Here is a 19651-nt window from a genome sequence, read left to right on the forward strand (position 1 = left end):
TCTCTGCCTACTTGTGATCTCTGTCTGTCAAATAAATAAAATCTTTCAAACAAAAATGAAAAAAAAAAATTTGGAATTAATTAAAAAAATAAATAAGTGGGGCACTTAGGTGGCTCAGTTGGTTAAGCATCTCACTTCTGATTTCAGCTCAGGTCATGACCTCAGGGTCATGAGGTCAAGCCTGGCTTAGGGATCCATGCCCAGCATGGAGCCTACTTAAGATTCTCTTCCTCTCCCTCTATCCCTCTCCATGTCAGTCTCTCTCTCTCTCTCTCTCTCAGAGAAAAATTCAGAACTAATGACTTGAATTGAATGCTATCATAGCTTCCATTTTGGGGAAAAAAAATCCCAGTCCCTTACAAGCATATTCTATATCATTTGCATTAACTCTGTGAAAAGGGAGGAAATGCCACTATTGGCAGGTTAGTGTGACTGTTGTGCATTGCTTCTCAGATTTACTGCTCTTCAGACACTGGCATCCTTTGTGTGCCCTGCCCTCAAATGCACTCAGTGCTGAAAATAATACCAAGCAGAGTGGGCAGAGCACACAAAGCTGTCCCGGCCCGAGTGCCCTGAAGAATTAATTTAAAGGGTGACCCTGTGTGTGTTCCTGTTTGCACCTGATCTGAGAAGCTCCCTAGGGCAGACAGTGACCTGTTGCATTGATATTATGGGAAAGCCCACCTGTGGGTGAGCCTCTAAACACTGGCTCTCCATGCATCTTTTACAAAGAGGGACAGGGGAAGGATGTGGTCCTGCCTACCTTCTCCTTCCCTCTCTTCCCTTTTTGGAGAGAGCAGGGGTTCCGTGGAAGAAAAAGGGATAGAGGACAATGACCTATTCATCCCCAATCTGCTCAGACAGTGGAAGCTGTCCCCCAACCCCCTAGAAGGAAGTTAGCCTGTGAAGGAAGTTGGCGGTCTCCATCTGTCCTGACAGCACCCACCCATCACCAGGGCCCCGGGCAGTGAGCCAGAGCAGAGGTCATTTTCTACTTCTGAGGTTGAGGTTACTACTCTTGCTTTAAGAATGGGGAAACTGAGGGGCGCCTGGGTGGCTCAGTGGGTTAAGCCGCTGCCTTCGGCTCAGGTCATGATCTCAGGGTCCTGGGATCGAGTCCCGCATTGGGCTCTCTGCTGAGCAGAGAGCCTGCTTCCCTCTCTCTCTCTCTGCCTGCCTCTCCACCTACTTGTGATTTCTCTCTGTCAAATAAATAAATAAAATCTTTAAAAAAAAAAAAAAAGAATGGGGAAACTGAGACTCCTATCCAAATCTGTAATCATCCTCAGGATATGTGTTTTGATGACAACCTTGAGCATAACATTTAGGAAGAGAAGCTGATGGCCTACCTGCCTGGGTAATTTAGCCCTAATCCAGAAGGACGTTAGCTACAATTTGAAGTGAGGGCTGAGGATAGCTTTGTTCTTAGAGGTGAAGTCTTAGTGAAAGAAGCTGACTTTTAAAATGGAAACAAGATGTTGCTTAGGGAGAAAGGAGAAAATAACAGAGCAGTTTCCCCTGTATCCAGCCTTTGACAACTTAAACACGTTAAGATAACGTAAATCCTATAAGCAAGGCTTTTGAAGTCTCCAGGTCGGAGTTTCTGTTTCCTTGGTGGAGAGGTGTAGAAGTGTAACCAGCTTGTGAGTAGAAGGACAGAATATCCAGGTGATCTGTGAGGCCCTCAATTGAGGGCATTTATGGTTTTGTGACTAGACATTCTGTTGTTATGGATCTTCCCATGGATCATTTCCTTGGCCGAGCACCACTGTAAGGAACCTCTGCTTCCTGAACGTATAGGGGAGCCAGCTTCGGTTGTCCCGTGGCTCAGCTGGGCTCCCTCACATCCCTCCGGGATGCCTCAGCCCAGAATTGCTTTAGCTTGGGGTGACAGAGGGTGGAGGCAACAGGACTTAATTTATCAGTGGAAATTCATGACGAGGGTCTTTCCAAGGGGGTGTGGGTGGAGAACAGGGAGAGTTACACAGGTACACAGGACACAGAAGGCTTGGCATCTGGTAGCAATGGCTACCTCCATGAGGATTTCTATCTCTGAGCTCCAGACCTAGGACAGTGGACTCCCAATATGTCTTGGGTCCCTAGCATCACCTGGGAACTCACTGGAAATGATGAATCCATGGGACCCACTGCAGCAATGGGTGACCTGCCCAGCCCTCGAGGTGATTCTGGCCTGCTGGCAGTGGAGGACTCCCACCGTAGGCCATCTTATGTCCCTGGGCCTGGGAGGGCTTCTTCCTACCCTAGAAATTGACTACTGGTCAGACTGGGGCAAGTTGTTCCTTTTAGGATATCGAGAGCACACAGAGCCAGACTTTGTCCGAAAGGACTTAGCATTTTCATAGACTAATTTTATCCCCCATGACCAACCAAAAAATCTGGTTTCTGAAAGGATCCCCCCTGTATCAGATCCAGATCTAAGCCCACACTCTTTAGATGCTATATTGGGCCTCTTGAAAGGAACAGATGCTGATGAGGATGGGGCCCCCTGGACTTGCCTGTAAACATCCCAGACCCTCAGAAAAGAGTCAAGGGCTAGTTCCCTGCAGGCCCAGCATGGCCCAGCATCCCCACAGACATCAGGCCTTGCTGGACTCACAACTGACTTGTTCTTCATCCCTGAAAAAAAGGAAATCAACTCGAAACATTGCATTTACTTCAACTTTGGAAGCCATGAGGTCTAAATGGGTACTGGTTGGGCCTTTGCTGCCACACAGACGTATACATGTTCCTTATACTGTGCTCCAAGCCATGACAAGAGTCTCATGAGGGGTAGGAAATTGCTCCTACCTCCTGCCTTTGCTTGTGTGGGCCAACAGCATCTGCCAGGGTCAGCCACAAAGACACCACATGCTGGTCTGGGTGTGAAGGGGCTTCGCAAGCCCTCACTTATGCCATGACTTTTCCTCATCACTTGTCTCTTTCCCACCAAGGTCCTTCTTTCAGGGGACTTAGGGGGAGAAGTGGTTTGTTCATCCAGGAAAGTGTGTGCTCTCCTAAGGGCCCTTCCTCCCACTGAGTCCCTGTCCCGTTTCTTCCTGAAGTACCACCCATGCCTGCCCTTTCTGCTTCTGGGTGAATTCCTGCTCTGGCAGATTGCAAACACACGCTTTGCCCCTTGTCCTGATCTCCCAGCCAGACCGCAGATGGCCTTTTGAAATCCTAGCACAGATTCTCCCTTCACATTCCCTTTCCCTCCAGGTGGCATTTCTCCTGTTCCTTTAGCTTCTTTATTCTGAACATTTCTACATTCTTGCAAACCCAGTTGCCTTCAGAAGGAGCCCCACGCTCTCCAGAAACTCCCAGTGATCACCAGTCCCTGGCTGAGGATAATCAGGGGAGATACCCAGCCATCCCAGGACTGGGAGGCGAGAGGTGAGGGACTGCTCCTGGCCCCGCCAGACAGCTTGTTGTGTGGCCTCAGATTTGTCAGGTGCCATCACTGGGGCTAGGGAGGGAAGCTGCCTGGACAGAGTGGGGTGTTAACTTAGAGCATCTAGAAAGTGTTTCATCAGGAAATTCCAACTGAGGAACCAGACAGGGAGTAGGTAGCCAAGCCAGAGGCTTACTATTGCTGAGTGGGAGTGTGGTTTAAGGAAAATAGGAAGCCCATATAGGAAAAGTCTAGAGCTGAAAGCACCTGAGAGATGGGGAAGGCACATGTCAGGTCGGGGTGACATGAAAGAGGTCAGGGTTTAGGGAAAAGGATGAAGCTCTGAACACATAGGAGCAATATAGATGGGCAGCACACACATGCAGGTCCCCATGGATTTGCTTCTAGGTCCTTTGCTGAGCATGCTGGTTGAGCAAAATTTTGGATCTTGGCTGCCTTGGATTCTTAGCCTACTTCATTTTATATTGAGCAGTTTGAAAGATCAGCCAGTGGTCCAGACCCTGAACTGTGGCAGCTCCTATAATGTGCTCCAGGTGCCAGGTACCCTGCGGCAACTGGTCTACCTCTGGGCCCCCCTTGGGTGTCCTGCCCCAGCGAGGTGTTGCAGTCTGAGCCAGTTACCATCTGGGTCTTCATGTGTCACCTAAATCTCCTCAGCCCTTTCAAGTCCACTTGCCTGCACTCATTCCTTGCCTGGCTTCTGGCTGCTAAAGGCCCCAGCCTTGCCCTTGGCCTGCCTTTCTGTCACTTTGAACACATTTGAATTTTTCTTTTCTTCCTTCCCCCTAGTCTCCAAATGCTGCTCTTTCTCAGTTTTCTTAATGGTCATTTTTGGACTCACTTTGCTCAGCAGTTAGCAGATCTTCAGGTCTTCTCCGAAACATATTCAATTATGCTACCATTTTTAGATGCGCAACAGTAATTTTCTCATAGTTCTTCCCTAAGGAAATGATAGGATCCCAGGATGAGACTCTGGGATTGTTGCTTAGGAGGAACACACATTCATCCTTCACAGGGCATCCCATCCTGGGGTGGTTTTCCAGATATGGTCCCAACGAGCAGCAGCAGCAGCAGCCTCGCCTGACACCTTTTAGAAATGCACAGCCCTGCTGGGCACGGGATCCAGCAGTCTGTTTTGATAGCCCTCCTGGAAAGGTGGATGCACATTCCTGTTGAAGAACCAGTGCAGGGCGCCTGGGTGGCCCAGTCGGTGAAGCATCCCACTCTTGGTTTTGGTTCAGGTTGTGATCTTATGGGCCATGGGATCAAGCACCTCATTGGCCTCCGCACTCAGCAGGGAGTCTGCTTGAGAGTCTCTCCTTCTGCCCCTCCCCCTACTTATGCTTGCTCGCTTGCTCACTGGCAAATAAATAAATCTTAAAAAAAAAAAAAAAAAGACTAGCACTACCATCACAAAGCATGTGTATTCTGATTAAGTTATGCGCCATGGGGCCAAGAGGAAGTTGCTATAGGAGTGGGTAGTACAAGGAGAGAAGCACCTTGCTAGCACCCCTCCAAGCATCGTGGGAAGGAGCAAAATCACCTTGGCCTGAGTTAATCTGGCTGTTGACTCCTTTACGCCTTAAAGCACCAATCCCTAATGCAGGGTGATAAGGAAACTCGGTCTTGTTCTGGAAGTATTCACTTCGGGGAAAAAGTGGAGAGGGGAGTTTTAGCAATTTAACTACTGAACAATTAAATACTCCATGTTCACCATACTAGAAATCTCGATATGTTGTTTAGCAGAATATAAAACCCATGCATTTGTTTTTGAAGGGAGAACAGGAGTTCATATCTCCTTCCCACTTTTCATGAACTGACTTGGGCTGTGCTGTCCAGAGCCACTCAGGGTCAGGTTACTCTTCTCTGATCACACCCAGGCCTTTTTGGAAGGGGTCTTCTTGGGTTGGGTCTTAACAGAGAACTGGGGGGGCTCATTCCTAGCCATGTCTCAATGAGGTCTGGGCTTCCTGACCTCAACAGCAAAGTCAGGGTGGTTGCTCCAGACTATTCTGATGGCTCTTCCAACCAAGCCAGAGGTTGCCCCATGTAGCCCCAAGGGAAATGTGAATCCAGTGAAGTTGTGGCCGCCCTGAAAGGTGTGTGGGAGTCAGAGGCTGGCATCTGCCTCAGGCAGCGCTCGGAGGGGCAGGCTTCCAGCCTCAGTGGGACTTCTGAGGACTTTTTGCCTTCACGCCCCCTCCTCTCTAACAAATAATTTAAAAATATGTATGACAACTATGTGGATATAAAGACAGACTGCGAGCTAGATTCTATTCATTTTTTTTCTCTTCTGATTTTGTGGGAGTCAGAGGCTGGCATCTGCCTCAGGCAGCGCTCGGAGGGGCAGGCTTCCAGCCTCAGTGGGACTTCTGAGGACTTTTTGCCTTCACGCCCCCTCCTCTCTAACAAATAATTTAAAAATATGTATGACAACTATGTGGATATAAAGACAGACTGCGAGCTAGATTCTATTCATTTTTTTTCTCTTCTGATTTTAAAATATTTTGTCGGGCCTCTCAAAAGATGGTGGGCCCCAGGCACCATGCTTGCTGGGCCTGGTGGAGAAGTCAGTGCTGCTGAGATCCTCTTTGAAAATCTCTCCGAGTCTTAAACCTGGAATAACCCAGCCCTTTGGTCATTCAGAAAATTGGCTGTGATGGCATTATCGGGTCTGCCGCCAAGGAAGACCGGTGTGGAGTCTGCAGTGGGGACGGCAAGACATGCCGAGTGGTGAAGGGTGACTTCAGCCACTCTCGGGGCACAGGTGAGTGTGAAGCCCAAGGGCAAGATGACCCTGGCCTTTCTAAGGGGGAGGATGGGTGACAGGGAGACCCAAGGGCTTACTGCAAGTGCAAGACAGCCTATTGTATTTATATGCTTTATTCCCTTTGCACAAAGCCGAAGATCACCTGCCTTCCCTGCATTCACTGATAAGGGCTAGTTGGTGATAGATAGGCGACCTGGCCGGTCAGTGTGAGGACTGCTGAAAGGCAAAGAGAAAACACGTTAGCCAGAATATCTTGAGGTTCCTAGATGTGAGTAGTTTGCCCGACCAACCAGCCCCCTGAAGCTTCATGTCAGCCCATCTTCTGATGTGATGCCACGCCATGTTGTTTTCACCTACAGATAGAAGAGGTTTTCTCAGAGTTTTCTTTCAGTTAAAGTAGGACAGCGTTTACACACATCCCTAAATGGCTCATAAAGCCTTTTCTCCCTGGAAGCCTGAGTTGCCACTGCTGACTGTGAATGCAAAGTAGGGGAGTCACCTGTTTCCCAAATGTAGGACCCCCCGCAAAGCTGCGCTTAGAGAAGACCATCAAAGTTCAGCTGATGGGACTTTCTGCTTGAACCACCTGCACAGGTATAGGCTGCTTTGCCCAGAGGTGGGAGATGGTTTCTGATCACCTGTCCCGGAGAACATCAGCTTCTGGTGCCCAGGGAGGTATCTGGGTTGATACGTACATAATGAGAGGAGCAGGAGGAAGGCAGTTCATCTGGGGGGAATACTCTTCTGGAAGCCTTAGAGAGTATCTACTCGCCCGTCACCAAGAGCAGCATCACCAACATAGCTTATTGGGTGGAGCTGAGCTGAAAAGCCTCTATTTTAATTTGGATGATGGCTTTGGATAGATTTTCAGTTCAGTGTTACCTCCACAAGAAAACAAAATCACGGGCAGGCCTCTGCCCCACGGAACACAGGCCCCTGGGACTGAGGCGGAGAGGAAAAGTCCGAGTATCCTCCCCAGTCTCTATATGGATGGGAGACCTGGTCTAGAGGAAACATTCCTTCTTGATAACTTGCAGAAACGGTAACCTGTTACACAAGCATGTTGTAGGATCTTGTAAAAGCAAAACCAGAGGCCAATGCAAGCACAAAATTTTAATTTTAAGATATGCTTAAAAAATGACATTTCAGGCCAGGTTTCTGGATTTTAAAGACAGGTACCCAGCCTGTGCAATAGGAAACGTGTGACAATCTGTGCCTGCCACATTGATCCTGAGGTAAACTGAGGAAGGAAACACTAGAGCAAGTCGGTTTGGGGGGGGAGTGACGTCCAAAGCTGCATCATTCAGGACAGTAGCCACAGGCCACTTTAGTCTATTCAAAGTTTAATTACAATTAAAATTTTAATTTGAGATTCAGCCCTCAGCCCCACTAGCCACATTTCAGGTGCTCTGTGGTCACGTGTGGCTTGGGGCTCCTGTGCCAGACAGCCCAGAGAGAGAATGTTTCCATCACTGCAGAAAGTTCTGGAACAACACTGTGCTGGAGCTTTGGTGATTTCTATATATTTTGACATGTCTGTGGCCACTTCCTCTATTTGGGCCCCAGCTCCACGTTGCCATGAGACTTGGACCTTGCCTAATGTGCCAGCAAGGGAAGCTAGGAGCAAAAACCTCTGCAGTTGGCAAGTTTGAGTACTGATTAAAAAAAAAAAAAAGCATTAGAACCCTTTATTTAAGTCAGATGTGTTGAGCTCGGATGGACTGAACTGACCACAGTTGCTCCCTTCTATGGAAGGTGGGTTGAACACAAACACACCCACTGTTGCCCCCTGGGCAATTCACTAGAACACCAAGACCCTTTCTGCCACAGGCCTTAGCAGCTCACTTCCAAAAGAGTCCTGATGGAGCAGAAAACGTTCTCTCTTTCCTACCCCTCCCCCCAGTCTAATCCCTTTGTTGACCTTTGATCTCCCAGTCACAGTAAATTTTTTTTTCTTTCTCTCCCCTTTCTCCATCCTACCTGGTGCCTGGGTCCCATATGTGCAAGTAAGGAAGGTGAGCAGGAATGTGCAGCCTCCCTCCTAGGGTGGTCAGGATTCTGGGGCTCAGGCAGTGAGTCCCTCCTGGAGGGACAGATTGCCATTGGAAGCCTTGGGGCGGGGGTGGGGGGATGGGGGAGTTGGGAGGTGGAGGGGAACTGTCCCACCCTGGCTTGTGGTATTATGCTTCCTTCCAGCTTCTGGGGCACAGAAGTCTTAGGGATGTGGTTTTGGAGTATAGGTGAGGTTCAGTGGCGTGAGGTCCAGAGCTGACGACCAAGAAAGAATTCTTGAGACGTTTTTGGTGCAAAATGGTGGTTTTATTAAAGCACATGGACAGGACCTGTGGGCAGAAAAAGCCGGCACACTGGGGTCTTGAGTGTCTGATTAGATACTCAGGAGTTGGGGGAACTAAGGAAAAGGGAGATTTCAAAAGGACTTTCATATGCTAAAGAGGGCCAACCTATAAGACACCAGAGGTCTTGCCATTGTTCAGGTTGCCTTCCCTTCTAGCAAGGTATTAACATTTAGTTGGGAGATTCCTGGAAGAATGTCCCACACAGGTCCCACCCAGGAGTGTGCAGTTGAGGGGAAGTTGCAGGTGTCAGCTTATGTTTGATCCTCAGCTAGCCTTCTACTCCCTCATCATTAACAAACCTTCCAAGAAAGATAAGCACCATTCAGCTTTTCCCACCTGGAAATTTCTGTCCTTCCAAGCAGTTGGCCAAATGTTACATCTTTGCTCTAAAGTCTGAAGCCAGTTACTTCCAAATCCTCACCATCAGATTCTGTGAGCAGAAGCTCCTATCAGTGTGGATCCTTCTTCCCGAGGCTGTGCGTGAAATGCTCACTCACACATGAATGAATCACTGTTTTAATAGCGTTTCATCAAACGCAATGTTGACATTCTGGAATGTACTTTTGCAAAGATACTGACAGTCACCCAGCTCAGTGGGGCATGCTGTGGGGCCTCAAATTCTGGTGGGGTCCCTAGCCCAGGCCTGCTGAAAGATGAGGGTGGTCCCTGAGCCTTAAAGGACAGGTAAAAATGAACTAATAGTGCCACTAGAGGAAGGACATTTCAGGCTGAAGTGAAAAAAAAAACCAAATTTTGAAATGGTATAAAGCCCCCTGGATCAGGGAACAGGGGCAGATTCACTAATCCTGTCAGTTTAGATAGGAAGGTGACTTTCATCTCCAGGCATCTAGAAAGACTGAGAGAAGGAGGAATGTCTTACCACCCTTCAAGGTGAATATTGAAAAGAAATGCCTCACCAGAAAGATAACAAGTAATCAAATGCAGGAGTTTTGCCCAGTTAGATGAAGTCCTGACCCTTGCCTGAACTTGCCTGGATTTGGTCATGAAAGTGCTTGAACTGAGACTCCAAAGCAAACCCACACAGGCTCCAGTGTCCACAGACCCCAGGAGGTCCCCCTCTTGTGTCCTTTAGAGGTCATCAGCAGTGAGTGGGGTTATGGCATTCCGAGTGTAGGCTCCTTACTACCCTACCCCCTGGCCTATTGACTCTGGACTTTGGAATAAGCGAAGTCCTCAACTACGGAAAGAATCTTCTCGAATGGCTATTGTATTATGTCTTTCATGGATGGGCTTGAACACGCTCAAGGCTTTGGTTGAGTTGAAACAGCTGAGTTTTTTAATTGAGTAGCTTAGACGTTCTTGGTATGATGCCTCCACTTCATTCAAGTGTGACTGTAACTATTTTATCTTTATTTTGTGCTCTTTCTCAGTGCTGCAGGGGTGACTAGTAGTCCCTGCAGTCACCACAGAGAAATGGTGCCCCATGGGTTCTAAATTGCTTTGCACTTATCCTCAAAGAGAACCTTCGCGAACAATGAATTCTTTAAAGAGAAGGTGACATGATCTATCCCTTTTGAGTGTGGATAGATCTGCAAGTCACGTATTTATTCAGTAATTATCTTTAGAAACTCTGACACATGCCACGTTCCATTCTCTGGGTGTGGGGTATGGAAGTGCCATGGGGAAATTTACATGATGACAAATAATGATGCTTCTCACTGCTGTGATTAAGAACTACAGTATCAGTCCCTGAAATGTGCCTAGAAGCCAATGATCGTGTATTTCTTTTCCTCAGTCAAGAATAATCTTTGTACGAAGGTGTCCACATGTGTGATGGCAAAGACTGTCCCCAAGTGTTTCTCATGTAAGATGTTTATGTGTCATGCACCGCACTCGAGGTGACGTGTCTGGTGTGGGATTCTTTCCTCGCTTCCGTGCCTGAATGTTTTCTGAGCCAAGTCAATGGGAATGAGTCATGCGTGAAGCCATGGATAAATTCAAAAGCCTTTTGTCATTTCTGTATAATTGATGTTTAAGACTTATTGCCAAAAAGAAAAACTATAGAATAAAGCTAATTTTTAAAGCTATGAAAGGTAAAGAGTTATGAGATCAGAGACCAGACAGAAACTTGTGTCAATACGCCAAGGGATATATCTTCATTCTCCTCAGCCACACCTGGCTCTTGAGCAGAAAAATGCTATGACTTGCTGGAGAATTTGCCACAGATGGTCCAATCTTCCATAGAGAAGGGTCCGTATCACAGACTTGTACTTCCCAAAGGGCAGGGGATCACATCCTCCTGGTCTTCATACTAGAGATAAGGTCACAGGCCCACCTACACCGATCTCACATCCTGGGAACTGAACAAGGGTATGAGTCTGGCCCCACAGGCTTCCCTAACAATGAGGTCTTTCCAGTGAGACCCAGAACAATCCCTAGGGTTAGACATAAACATAGTAGTAGTCTCATAAACAACCTTCTGTAAAAAAAAAGGGGGGGGGACTATAAACTTATACAAAAACCTCTCCAAGCAATTTATAAGACAAGTTACCCCCCCAAAAAACAAACAAACAAAAAACACTTTTGGGGCTTTTTTTGTTTTGTTTACATGTTCAATACAATGAACGTTATGAAAGGGTCCTAGGCTACACAGCCAGATTCCTGCATTCCATTACAGTACCTTACTAGCGCAATGGTTTTATTCCTAGAAACACAAGGGGAAAGTGTGACCACATCATCTAAAAGCAGGTCCACTTGGGGGATTCGGACAAAAAGTATTTTCTAGGGGAATGTGTTCATAGCCTTGTGATAGTAACTATTCAGAAGATTTGAGATAGGTTTCAAGTCAACATCGCATTGACATTCCTTCTGACTACTTGTCCTGACAGCAAAAACATTGTGTTCTCCTAGAAGGATGGCAAAGGCATTGAATGTTAACTATGGCTTCTTCATGAAACCAAATCATGTCCCTCTAACTGGATGGCTCCTGCTTGATGGCAGAGACTAGAATGGAAAATTATTCCGAAGATAAAGTCTTGCCTGCCCTACCTAAATTATGACTTTATCTTGTGAATTTTTAAGTGTCCATCTCTTCTTTCATTATTTTCCATGCCCAGTCAACATGTGGTACTTGGCATCCACCTGAGGGGCCATCTGTTATGAGGGATGACCGGGTGCTTTGGGACTTGGTGATGGGCCTCCTGCCATTGCTGGCCACTTTCTATACCAGCCTCAGCATGGGCTTTGAGCTGTGGGTCCAAAGAGGGGGAAAAGGACAGTGAAGTAGAGGTGATTTCCTTGGTTTGTGAACTGAACACCTGCCTTTTCTTTCAGGATTTTCCTTTCATTAGTTCTCTGCAAATCTTAGAGAGGTTACCAGAACCCACTCATGGCAGTGACTCCCCTGCCCTATTACTTGGTGGTCACCTGAGGATGAGCCTCACATGATTTTATATCTGCCCTGAGCTTTTTATTACTCATCTGCTCTGCCCCCAGCGTAGTTGAAAGAGGAGAAAAGACAGGTACCTTTTCAGAGTTACTACTTGTGCCAACATTAAGTTTAAACATAGGTGTGGTGACCGTGCATTGGTTGCAAATGGCCTACCTTGCTGTGGAATGTGAAAAATGAGTGACTCTGGATCTTGGTGGATGCATCCATTACCCCCAGTTTTAGCAGCTTGGTAATGCTGACATTAAGGCTTACTAGTCACAAAATAGGAAGATTCCCCATAACAGCAGCATTTTTTCTGAAAACAATTCAGCTCCCCAAGCAGATACTGTTCCCAGGTCCGTTTTGTGGTTGAAATGGAGACTCCTCCCCCAAAAGGTTTCCATCACGTTGACCCTGAATAATTTTGTCTCCGTTTTTGGCACTTCACTGTCTTGTATGCTGAGGATCCAGTAATTCTTCAAACTCCCCCAGAAGGAATGAACTTCTCTAAGAGAAATTTGTGGTTCAAAGACCATTGCTATAATCCTAAAAGATGTGTTCTGTTGTTGTTATTTTGTTCTGTTCTGTTTGTTTTGCTTGGTGTTTAGTGGCCAGATGTTTTAAGTAGAAAAACATTTGTAAGAGCAGAAACTGTTTTTAATCAGAACTCCTTGCCTCCCTCTGTGAGGAGAGAGTAGTGCCGGGACCACGGGCGGGCTGTTGAGTTGAGCCAGTGTTGCCATTCCCCATGGCATTGGGAAGTGTCTGGAAGGAATCACACTGGAGGACCACACCCCAGCTGGTTAAAATCATCCTGCCTGGGAATCAGGATCAGGGCATATGAAGTGAGACAACTGACTTCAGCCCTCAGACCGAACTGTGTTTACATCTGAGTCTTCCTAAGCATCAGGTAGAACAGGAATTTGTAAAACTTCCGGAGCTGGATCTATAACAATGCCCAGGCATTTGCTGTCAAGACTGACAGATGCTGCTAAACTTTCTAAGATGGCAGCTTGAACAAGTGCTTCCTCTCTTCCAACGCTGACCTTAAAATGAATGAAAAGGAACTTATTAAGGGGTGCCTGGGTGGCTCAGTAGGTTGAGTGTCTGACTCTAGATCTTGGCTCAGGTCTTTAGTTGTGAGGTCGAGCCTCACACTGGGCTCCACACTGGGCAGGGAACCTACTTTAAAAAAAAAAAAAAAAAAAGGAAAGAAAAGGAACTTATTAAGAGGTTTAATAGGAACAAGGAAATCTCATATGTACATGAATCTGAATAAATAGACTTGAATTTGCTGCAGCAGATGACACAATAACACCCCCCCCCCCACAAATATCAGTGGCTTAACACAAAAGTTTATTTCTTGCCCATGTTGCATATCCAGTGTGGGTGGTAAGAGGGTCTGCATGTTTGAGCCACTCATGGACCTGGGCTGACAGATTTTATTGTTCAGATGTTGCCATATTACCTTGGCAGAAAAAAAGGAACACAGCAAATCATATCCTGATGCTCTTAAAGCTCCTATGTACACATCACTTTGACACTTATTTTAAGGATCAGAGTAGGTCACATGGTCACACAGTTTAAGAGGGCAAGGAACTGCATCCTTATCACTTCTGGAGAGAGACCTAGAGATAGTTGGTGGCCAGCAGCACACCACGGCATATGGAGCAAACATTTCACTATTTTGGTTGTCAAGCACCCAACAACGACTCCCTGCCCCCCCCCCCCGCCACCGCTGAAAGCCTGATGGTCAGCAAACCCCACCCAGGTTGACAGAGACAGCCCATCTGTGGCATCCTTCCTGAAAGAGTCTGCAACACAAATGGGAGAGACCAAGGATACCTGAAAAGATGACCCACGGAAAAACAAGATCACTCAAGTAATAAAAGTTGCAAAATCTCTACCAGCTATCCTTAAAAAGATTTGAGATGCAATGGTATCCATAAAACTAGTACAGAATGAGAAGAAACCATTAGAAAACAGATCTCAGAAGTATGACTTTCAAATTTAAAACATATGATAAAGGGTACCAAAAACAAGAGACAGAAAAAATGTGATAAGTCAAGTAAGTAGAGAGTTTGAGTTTAAAACACATTAAATATATGTTAATATGTACTAAGATATCCTTTTAAAATTCCTGCTGATAGATAAAAACAAAAAGCAAGTAGAAAAATGGGCAGTACTTCTCAGCAAGGCAGTTAACTTAAAAGGAACTACAAATGGTCAGTCAATGTGCAATTAGAGGCCAAACCAAACTGATTGTGAGAGAAATGCAAATTAAATCTCTATTTTTTTCATCTACTGGATTAGCAAATGCTAAGATCAGCAATTTCAAGTATTTAGAAGTCTATGAATGAACAGACAACCTTATATAGTGTTGATTGACTTCTATACTAGTCAAACTATTATGGAGGGCAGTTGAGCTATCCATGTAACATTTTAGCTCATGCGTATTTGAATCAGCAATTCTCACAGTTGATCAGGTAGGACATGGTATATATGCACAATGAGAGATGTACAAAGAGATTCATTGCAAGTATCATTTCTTTTTTTTTTAAGCATCTTCATTGAAATAAAATCCACATACTGTAAAATTCAGCCCTTTAAAATGTGCAGTTCAGTGGGCATTTAGTATGTGTATATAGTTATGCAACCATCACCGCTATCATCCTAAGAAGAAATCCCACACTCAGCAGTCATTCCCCATCCTCTTCTTCCTACCCGGCCCTCAGTAACCATTCTGTAGGTCTTTCTCTCTGTTCTGAACATTTCATATAAATTGCACATGCCAGTATGTGGTCCTTTGTGACTGACTTCTTTAACAGCATAATATTTTCAGGCTTCCTCCCTATTGTGGCATGTGTCAGTCACCTCATTCTTTTTATTGCTGAATAATATCCCATTGTGTGGTTACACCACCTTTTAAAAAATACATTCATCAGTTGATGGGTATTTGAGATGTTTCCCCCTCCTTTTTTTTTCTTTTTTTTATCTATTATGAATAAGGCTAATGTGAACATTTGTATGTAAGTTTTTGCATGGACATGTCATTCCATTCTTCTTGGCTATGTACCTAGCAATGGAACTGGTCAGTCATGCAGTCATTCTGCTTAATTTTGTGGGGAACTGCCAAACTCTTCTCCAAAGTACCTGTACCATATTACATTCCTGGTCATAATGAATGAGAGTTCCATTTGCTCCACATTCTCTGTAGTACATCCTGTCTATTGTTTTGGTTATAGACATCCTAGTGGGTATAAAGTCATATCTGCTGGTGATTTTGATTTGCATTTCCCTAATGACTAATGATTTTGAGCATCTTTCCGTGTGCCTGCTGGCCATTTATATATCTTCTTTGGAGAAATGTCTATTAAAACCCTTTGCCTATTTTTATATTGGATTATTTGTCACTTTATTATCAAATTATTAGGTTTCTTTATATATCCTAGATAGTTTCTTTATCAAAATGGTTTGCAAATATTTTCTCCCAGTGTCTGAGTTTGCTTTTCACATTCTTGGTGGTGTCATTGGAGGCACAAAGTTCTACATTTTGATATAGTCTACTTTTTTTTCCCTTTTGTTGCTTGTACTTTTGCTGTCATATCTAAGAAGTCATTGCTTAATCCAAAGTCATAAAAATCTTACTCCTGGGACGCCTGGGTGGCTCAGTGGGTTAAAGCCTCTGCCTTCGGCTCAGGTCATGATCCCAGGGTCCTGGGATTGAGCCCCGCATCAGGCTCTCTGCTCAGCAGGGAGCTTGCTTCCTCCTCCCTCTCTCTCTGCCTGCCTCTCTGCCTACTTGTGATCTCTATCTGTCAAATAAAATAAATAAAATCTTTTTTAAAAAGTCTTACTCCTATGTTTTCAAGAGTTTCATAGTTATAGCTTAGATTTAGGCCTATGATCCATCTTAGGATAGGTTTTTGTATGGCTTCAGATAGGAGTCCACCTTCATTTCTTTGTATGTGGATATTGAATTATCCCAACACTGTTGAAAAGACCATTGTTTCTCCACTTAATATTCTTAGCACCTTTGCTTTTAAAAAGTGCATAAAGGATTTATTTATAGATTCTCAATTATATTCCATTAATAAATATGTCTCTCTTGGGGTGAGTGGCTCGGTTGGTTGAGCATCCAGCTCTTGATTTCAGCTTAGGTCATGATCTTAGGGTCATGAATTGGACTTCTTGCGTCAGGCTCCACACTTAGCATGGAGTCTGCTTGTCCCTCTCCTTCTGCTGCTTCTCTCTTTCTCTCAAATACATAAATAAAATCTTTTTTTTAAATGTTTCTTTATGCCAGTGCCACATTGTCCTCATTATTATATCTGGCTAGAAAACTTTAAAATGAGTGTCCGTTCTCTAGCTTTATTCCTTTTAAATATTATTTTGTCTGCTCTGGGCCTCTTGCATTTCCATATGAATTTCAGGGTCAACTTGTCATTTTTGGCAAAAAACAAAAAGCTGAAATTTTTATATAGACCATGTTGAATATGTAAATCAGTTTCTAAACTATTCCCACTTTAACATTAAATCTTGTAATCAATGAACATAGACTGTCTTTCTGTTTATTTAGCTCTTCTTTAATATCTTTCAGTAACATTTTATAGTTTTTGGTGTAGAAATCTTGCACATCTTCTGTGAAGGTTATCCCTAAGTATTCTTTGCCATTCTTTGATGCTATTTCATTTAAATTGTCTTAATTTCGTTTTGAACTGTTCAACTCTAATGGCTCAAGCCTCATATCTTACAACCTTGCTGAACCTATTTTAGTATATTCCTTAGCATTTTTCTATATTGTAAGATCTTGACATCTGCAAATAGAGAGGTTTTTATTTTTCCTTTCTAATTTGGATCCATTTAAAGATCTTTCTTGTCTGGTCAATGTGGAAAGGACTTCCAGTGCAATGCTAAATAGAAGTACCAAGAGTGGACATCCATGTCTTCTTCCTGATCCTGATTTTAGGGGGAAAACATTAAAGTATTTCACCATTAAGTCTGATGTTAGCTGTGGGTTTTTTGTAAGTGCTGTTTATCAGGTGGAAGAAGTTCCCTTGTATTCTTTGTTGAGTGTTTTTATCATGGAAGGGTGTAAAATTTTGTCAAATACTCTCCCTGAACCTATTAAAATTATCTTGGGGTTTTTGGTTTTTTATATAGATTACATTGATTTGTTTTTATGTGTCAAACTAACCTTGAATTCTTGGGATAAATCTTATTTGATCATGGTATATAATCCTTTTTATATGTTGCTGGGTTAGGGTGCTACTATTTTGTTAGTTTTATGTGCATATTCATACATAAGATAGCATTGTTTCTAACAGTAAAAGACTTGAAACAACTTAAGTGTACCTCAGCAAGTGAGTAATTATGTAAGCTACAATTTAAATGAAAAATTAAATAGACCTGCACACACTCACATGGATAGCTCTCCCAAGATACGTTATGTTACAAAAAGTATAATATAGTACACTATGACTATAATATTTCTCCTAATGCATATGTAAAACATGGACAAATATAAATATTCTTAGTTTTCATGGATATGTGTATATAAATAAAATACATGAATGAATATACACCAGACCAATAGTGGCAGCTTTCACAGGGAGTAGAGTGGGATTAAGAGGACTTGAAATTTACCTATATTATAAAATTCTTAGGAGAAAACATACATGTATATTTGCATAATTTAAAATACATAAAATTTTACAAAAATAAAAATAAATTCACTGATACACATAAGCCTGTGTCCTAACAATTAAGTCATGGTAGCCGATCACACTCTCCTGTTCTTCCTTATTGCTCAAACCTAGTACAAGCAGCTGGTACAATTAGAATTTATATCACTAAAAATTAGTAATTTGGAAAGCAAATCAGAACAGGATCCATCACTGCACTAGGAAAGAGATAAAAAGACAACAAATACCAGCAAAACATTGCCAGGGAGAAGGTGAAAATCATGACCAAATGTTACTGCCATAAATTCCAAAAACTGGTTAAACAATAGCCTCAATAAAACAAGAACTCATAACTAAGATAAAAGAACTCAGTGAAGATATAGTGAAGCAACAGAGGGAGATGAAACGTGATTTGGTAGAGCTATGGAAAGATGTCAAGGATGAACATGAATCCATCACAGAAACCAAGTCCACATGGAAACAAAAGATAGTAACATTGCTGAGAATACAAAAAGGAACATGGAGGACAAGACTGACAAAAATGAGCAGAGCAAAATGGAAATGAACAAAGAATCCAAAGGGTAAGAGATCAAATGAACACCATGGCAGAAAATCAGGCATAATTTGGTGTCCCCCAAAAAGAGACAAATCAGAAAAATAGATATTTAAGTACAGAAATAATATAGTGTCATATCCCAGGAAAAAATTCTACTAAACTATGATTAGCCTAATAGTTATCATATTTTAAAGGTAAGACTCTTATAAGCATTCAATCTAGATTTTAGGTAATCTAATAAAAACATCAGATTGGCCTCAATCTTTTCCTCACTGACATTCAGTGGAGCAACTCATAATAGTGAGCTTAGAGGAAGAAAGTGTGAACTAAGAATTTTATACCTTTCAAACTGACATTCGAGTATAAGAACAACAAATGATAATTTTTACTGTATTGCATTTCAGAAAATGTAATTCCCAAAAGCCCATCTCAAAGAGCACAAACTTGAGTCAAGTAAGAATTCATAAAAGAAACTGGTGGAGGAACACAAAATGAACACTAAATTAAGTTTTAGGACTGAGAGTAAAACAAATGCATGAATTATTTTAGCAAAAGATAAATCTTACAAATAGATACAGTATAGGATTCATATAATAAAAGTTGAAAGTAAGATGTAAGGAAGTGAAGCCCAGTGTAATTGTGCTGATTTCCTCATCTTTTACTATCCAGGGATTAAAATACTTCACTGACCAGCTGACAAACCATATAATAGAAATGTAAATACAATTAAAGGTTAACAGAAAAATATCAGAATAAAAAAGAATTAACAGTTAGCTAAAATGTATTGGTGAAGGAAAGATAAAGTAAGATACTGACCCACCCACCATGTTAGCCATGAGCAGTGTGATTACAGTTTTAATGCCCTGAAGTCTTCAGATTGTTTGGGGCAAAAAAATATGATGATTTCAGCAAAGCTTCAATATCTCTTCATAACAAAAACTTCAATATCTCTTCATAACAAAAGCTCTTAACTAGGATGAAAGGGAACTTCCTTAACCCGGTGGTTGATATCAGTCACATTAACACAACAGACATCATTTTCAGTGGGAAAACTTTGGAGGCATTCTTGGGAACATCATGCATAAGGCAAGGATGCCACAGTCTCTTGTTGCACACAACATGGTTTTGTAAGTTCCCACATCAATGGTGAAGGAGAAGAAATTAAAGCCATAATGATTAGAACGGAAGAAACAAAACTGTCATAGGAGCAGATGTTTCAATTAGCTTTATACGAACCTGGCCAAAATAAATACATTATAAATAATAAAAGTGTTAGAAAGGTAGCTAAGTATAGGGTATATCTTATGAGAGACACGTCCTTTTTACTATAATCTTTTGTAACTTGAATTTTGTACTGCCTAGCAAAACTCTCTTTTAAAGTTGTCCCTGATCTTTTAAAACTCTATACAATATCCTATTCATGTAAAATGATGTATGTATTTTTATATGCATTAATAGGTGCCAAAAAGGCTAGTCACCAA

At 43.2% G+C, this 19651-nt stretch overlaps 1 protein-coding gene across 8 annotated transcripts in view; it reads left to right on the forward strand.

Annotated features, from left to right (window-relative positions):
• Positions 1-19651, forward strand: part of ADAMTS17 (ADAM metallopeptidase with thrombospondin type 1 motif 17) — a 327093-nt gene that overhangs the window by 223379 nt on the left and 84063 nt on the right. For 4 of the 8 annotated variants that reach the window (XM_082736460.1, XM_082736461.1, XM_082736454.1 and 1 more), the window contains exons 15-16: positions 6059-6179; positions 10296-10364. In XM_082736460.1, coding sequence (XP_082592586.1) covers positions 6059-6179; positions 10296-10364 — 190 coding nt within the window. The remainder of the gene's footprint in view (positions 1-6058; positions 6180-10295; positions 10365-19651) is intronic. The other 4 variants (XM_082736458.1, XM_082736459.1, XM_082736456.1 and 1 more) reach the window with 1 other exon arrangement.

Source organism: Mustela nivalis (genome assembly GCF_964662115.1).
Source record: "Mustela nivalis genome assembly, chromosome: 6".
Classification (NCBI taxonomy): Eukaryota; Metazoa; Chordata; class Mammalia; order Carnivora; family Mustelidae; genus Mustela; species Mustela nivalis.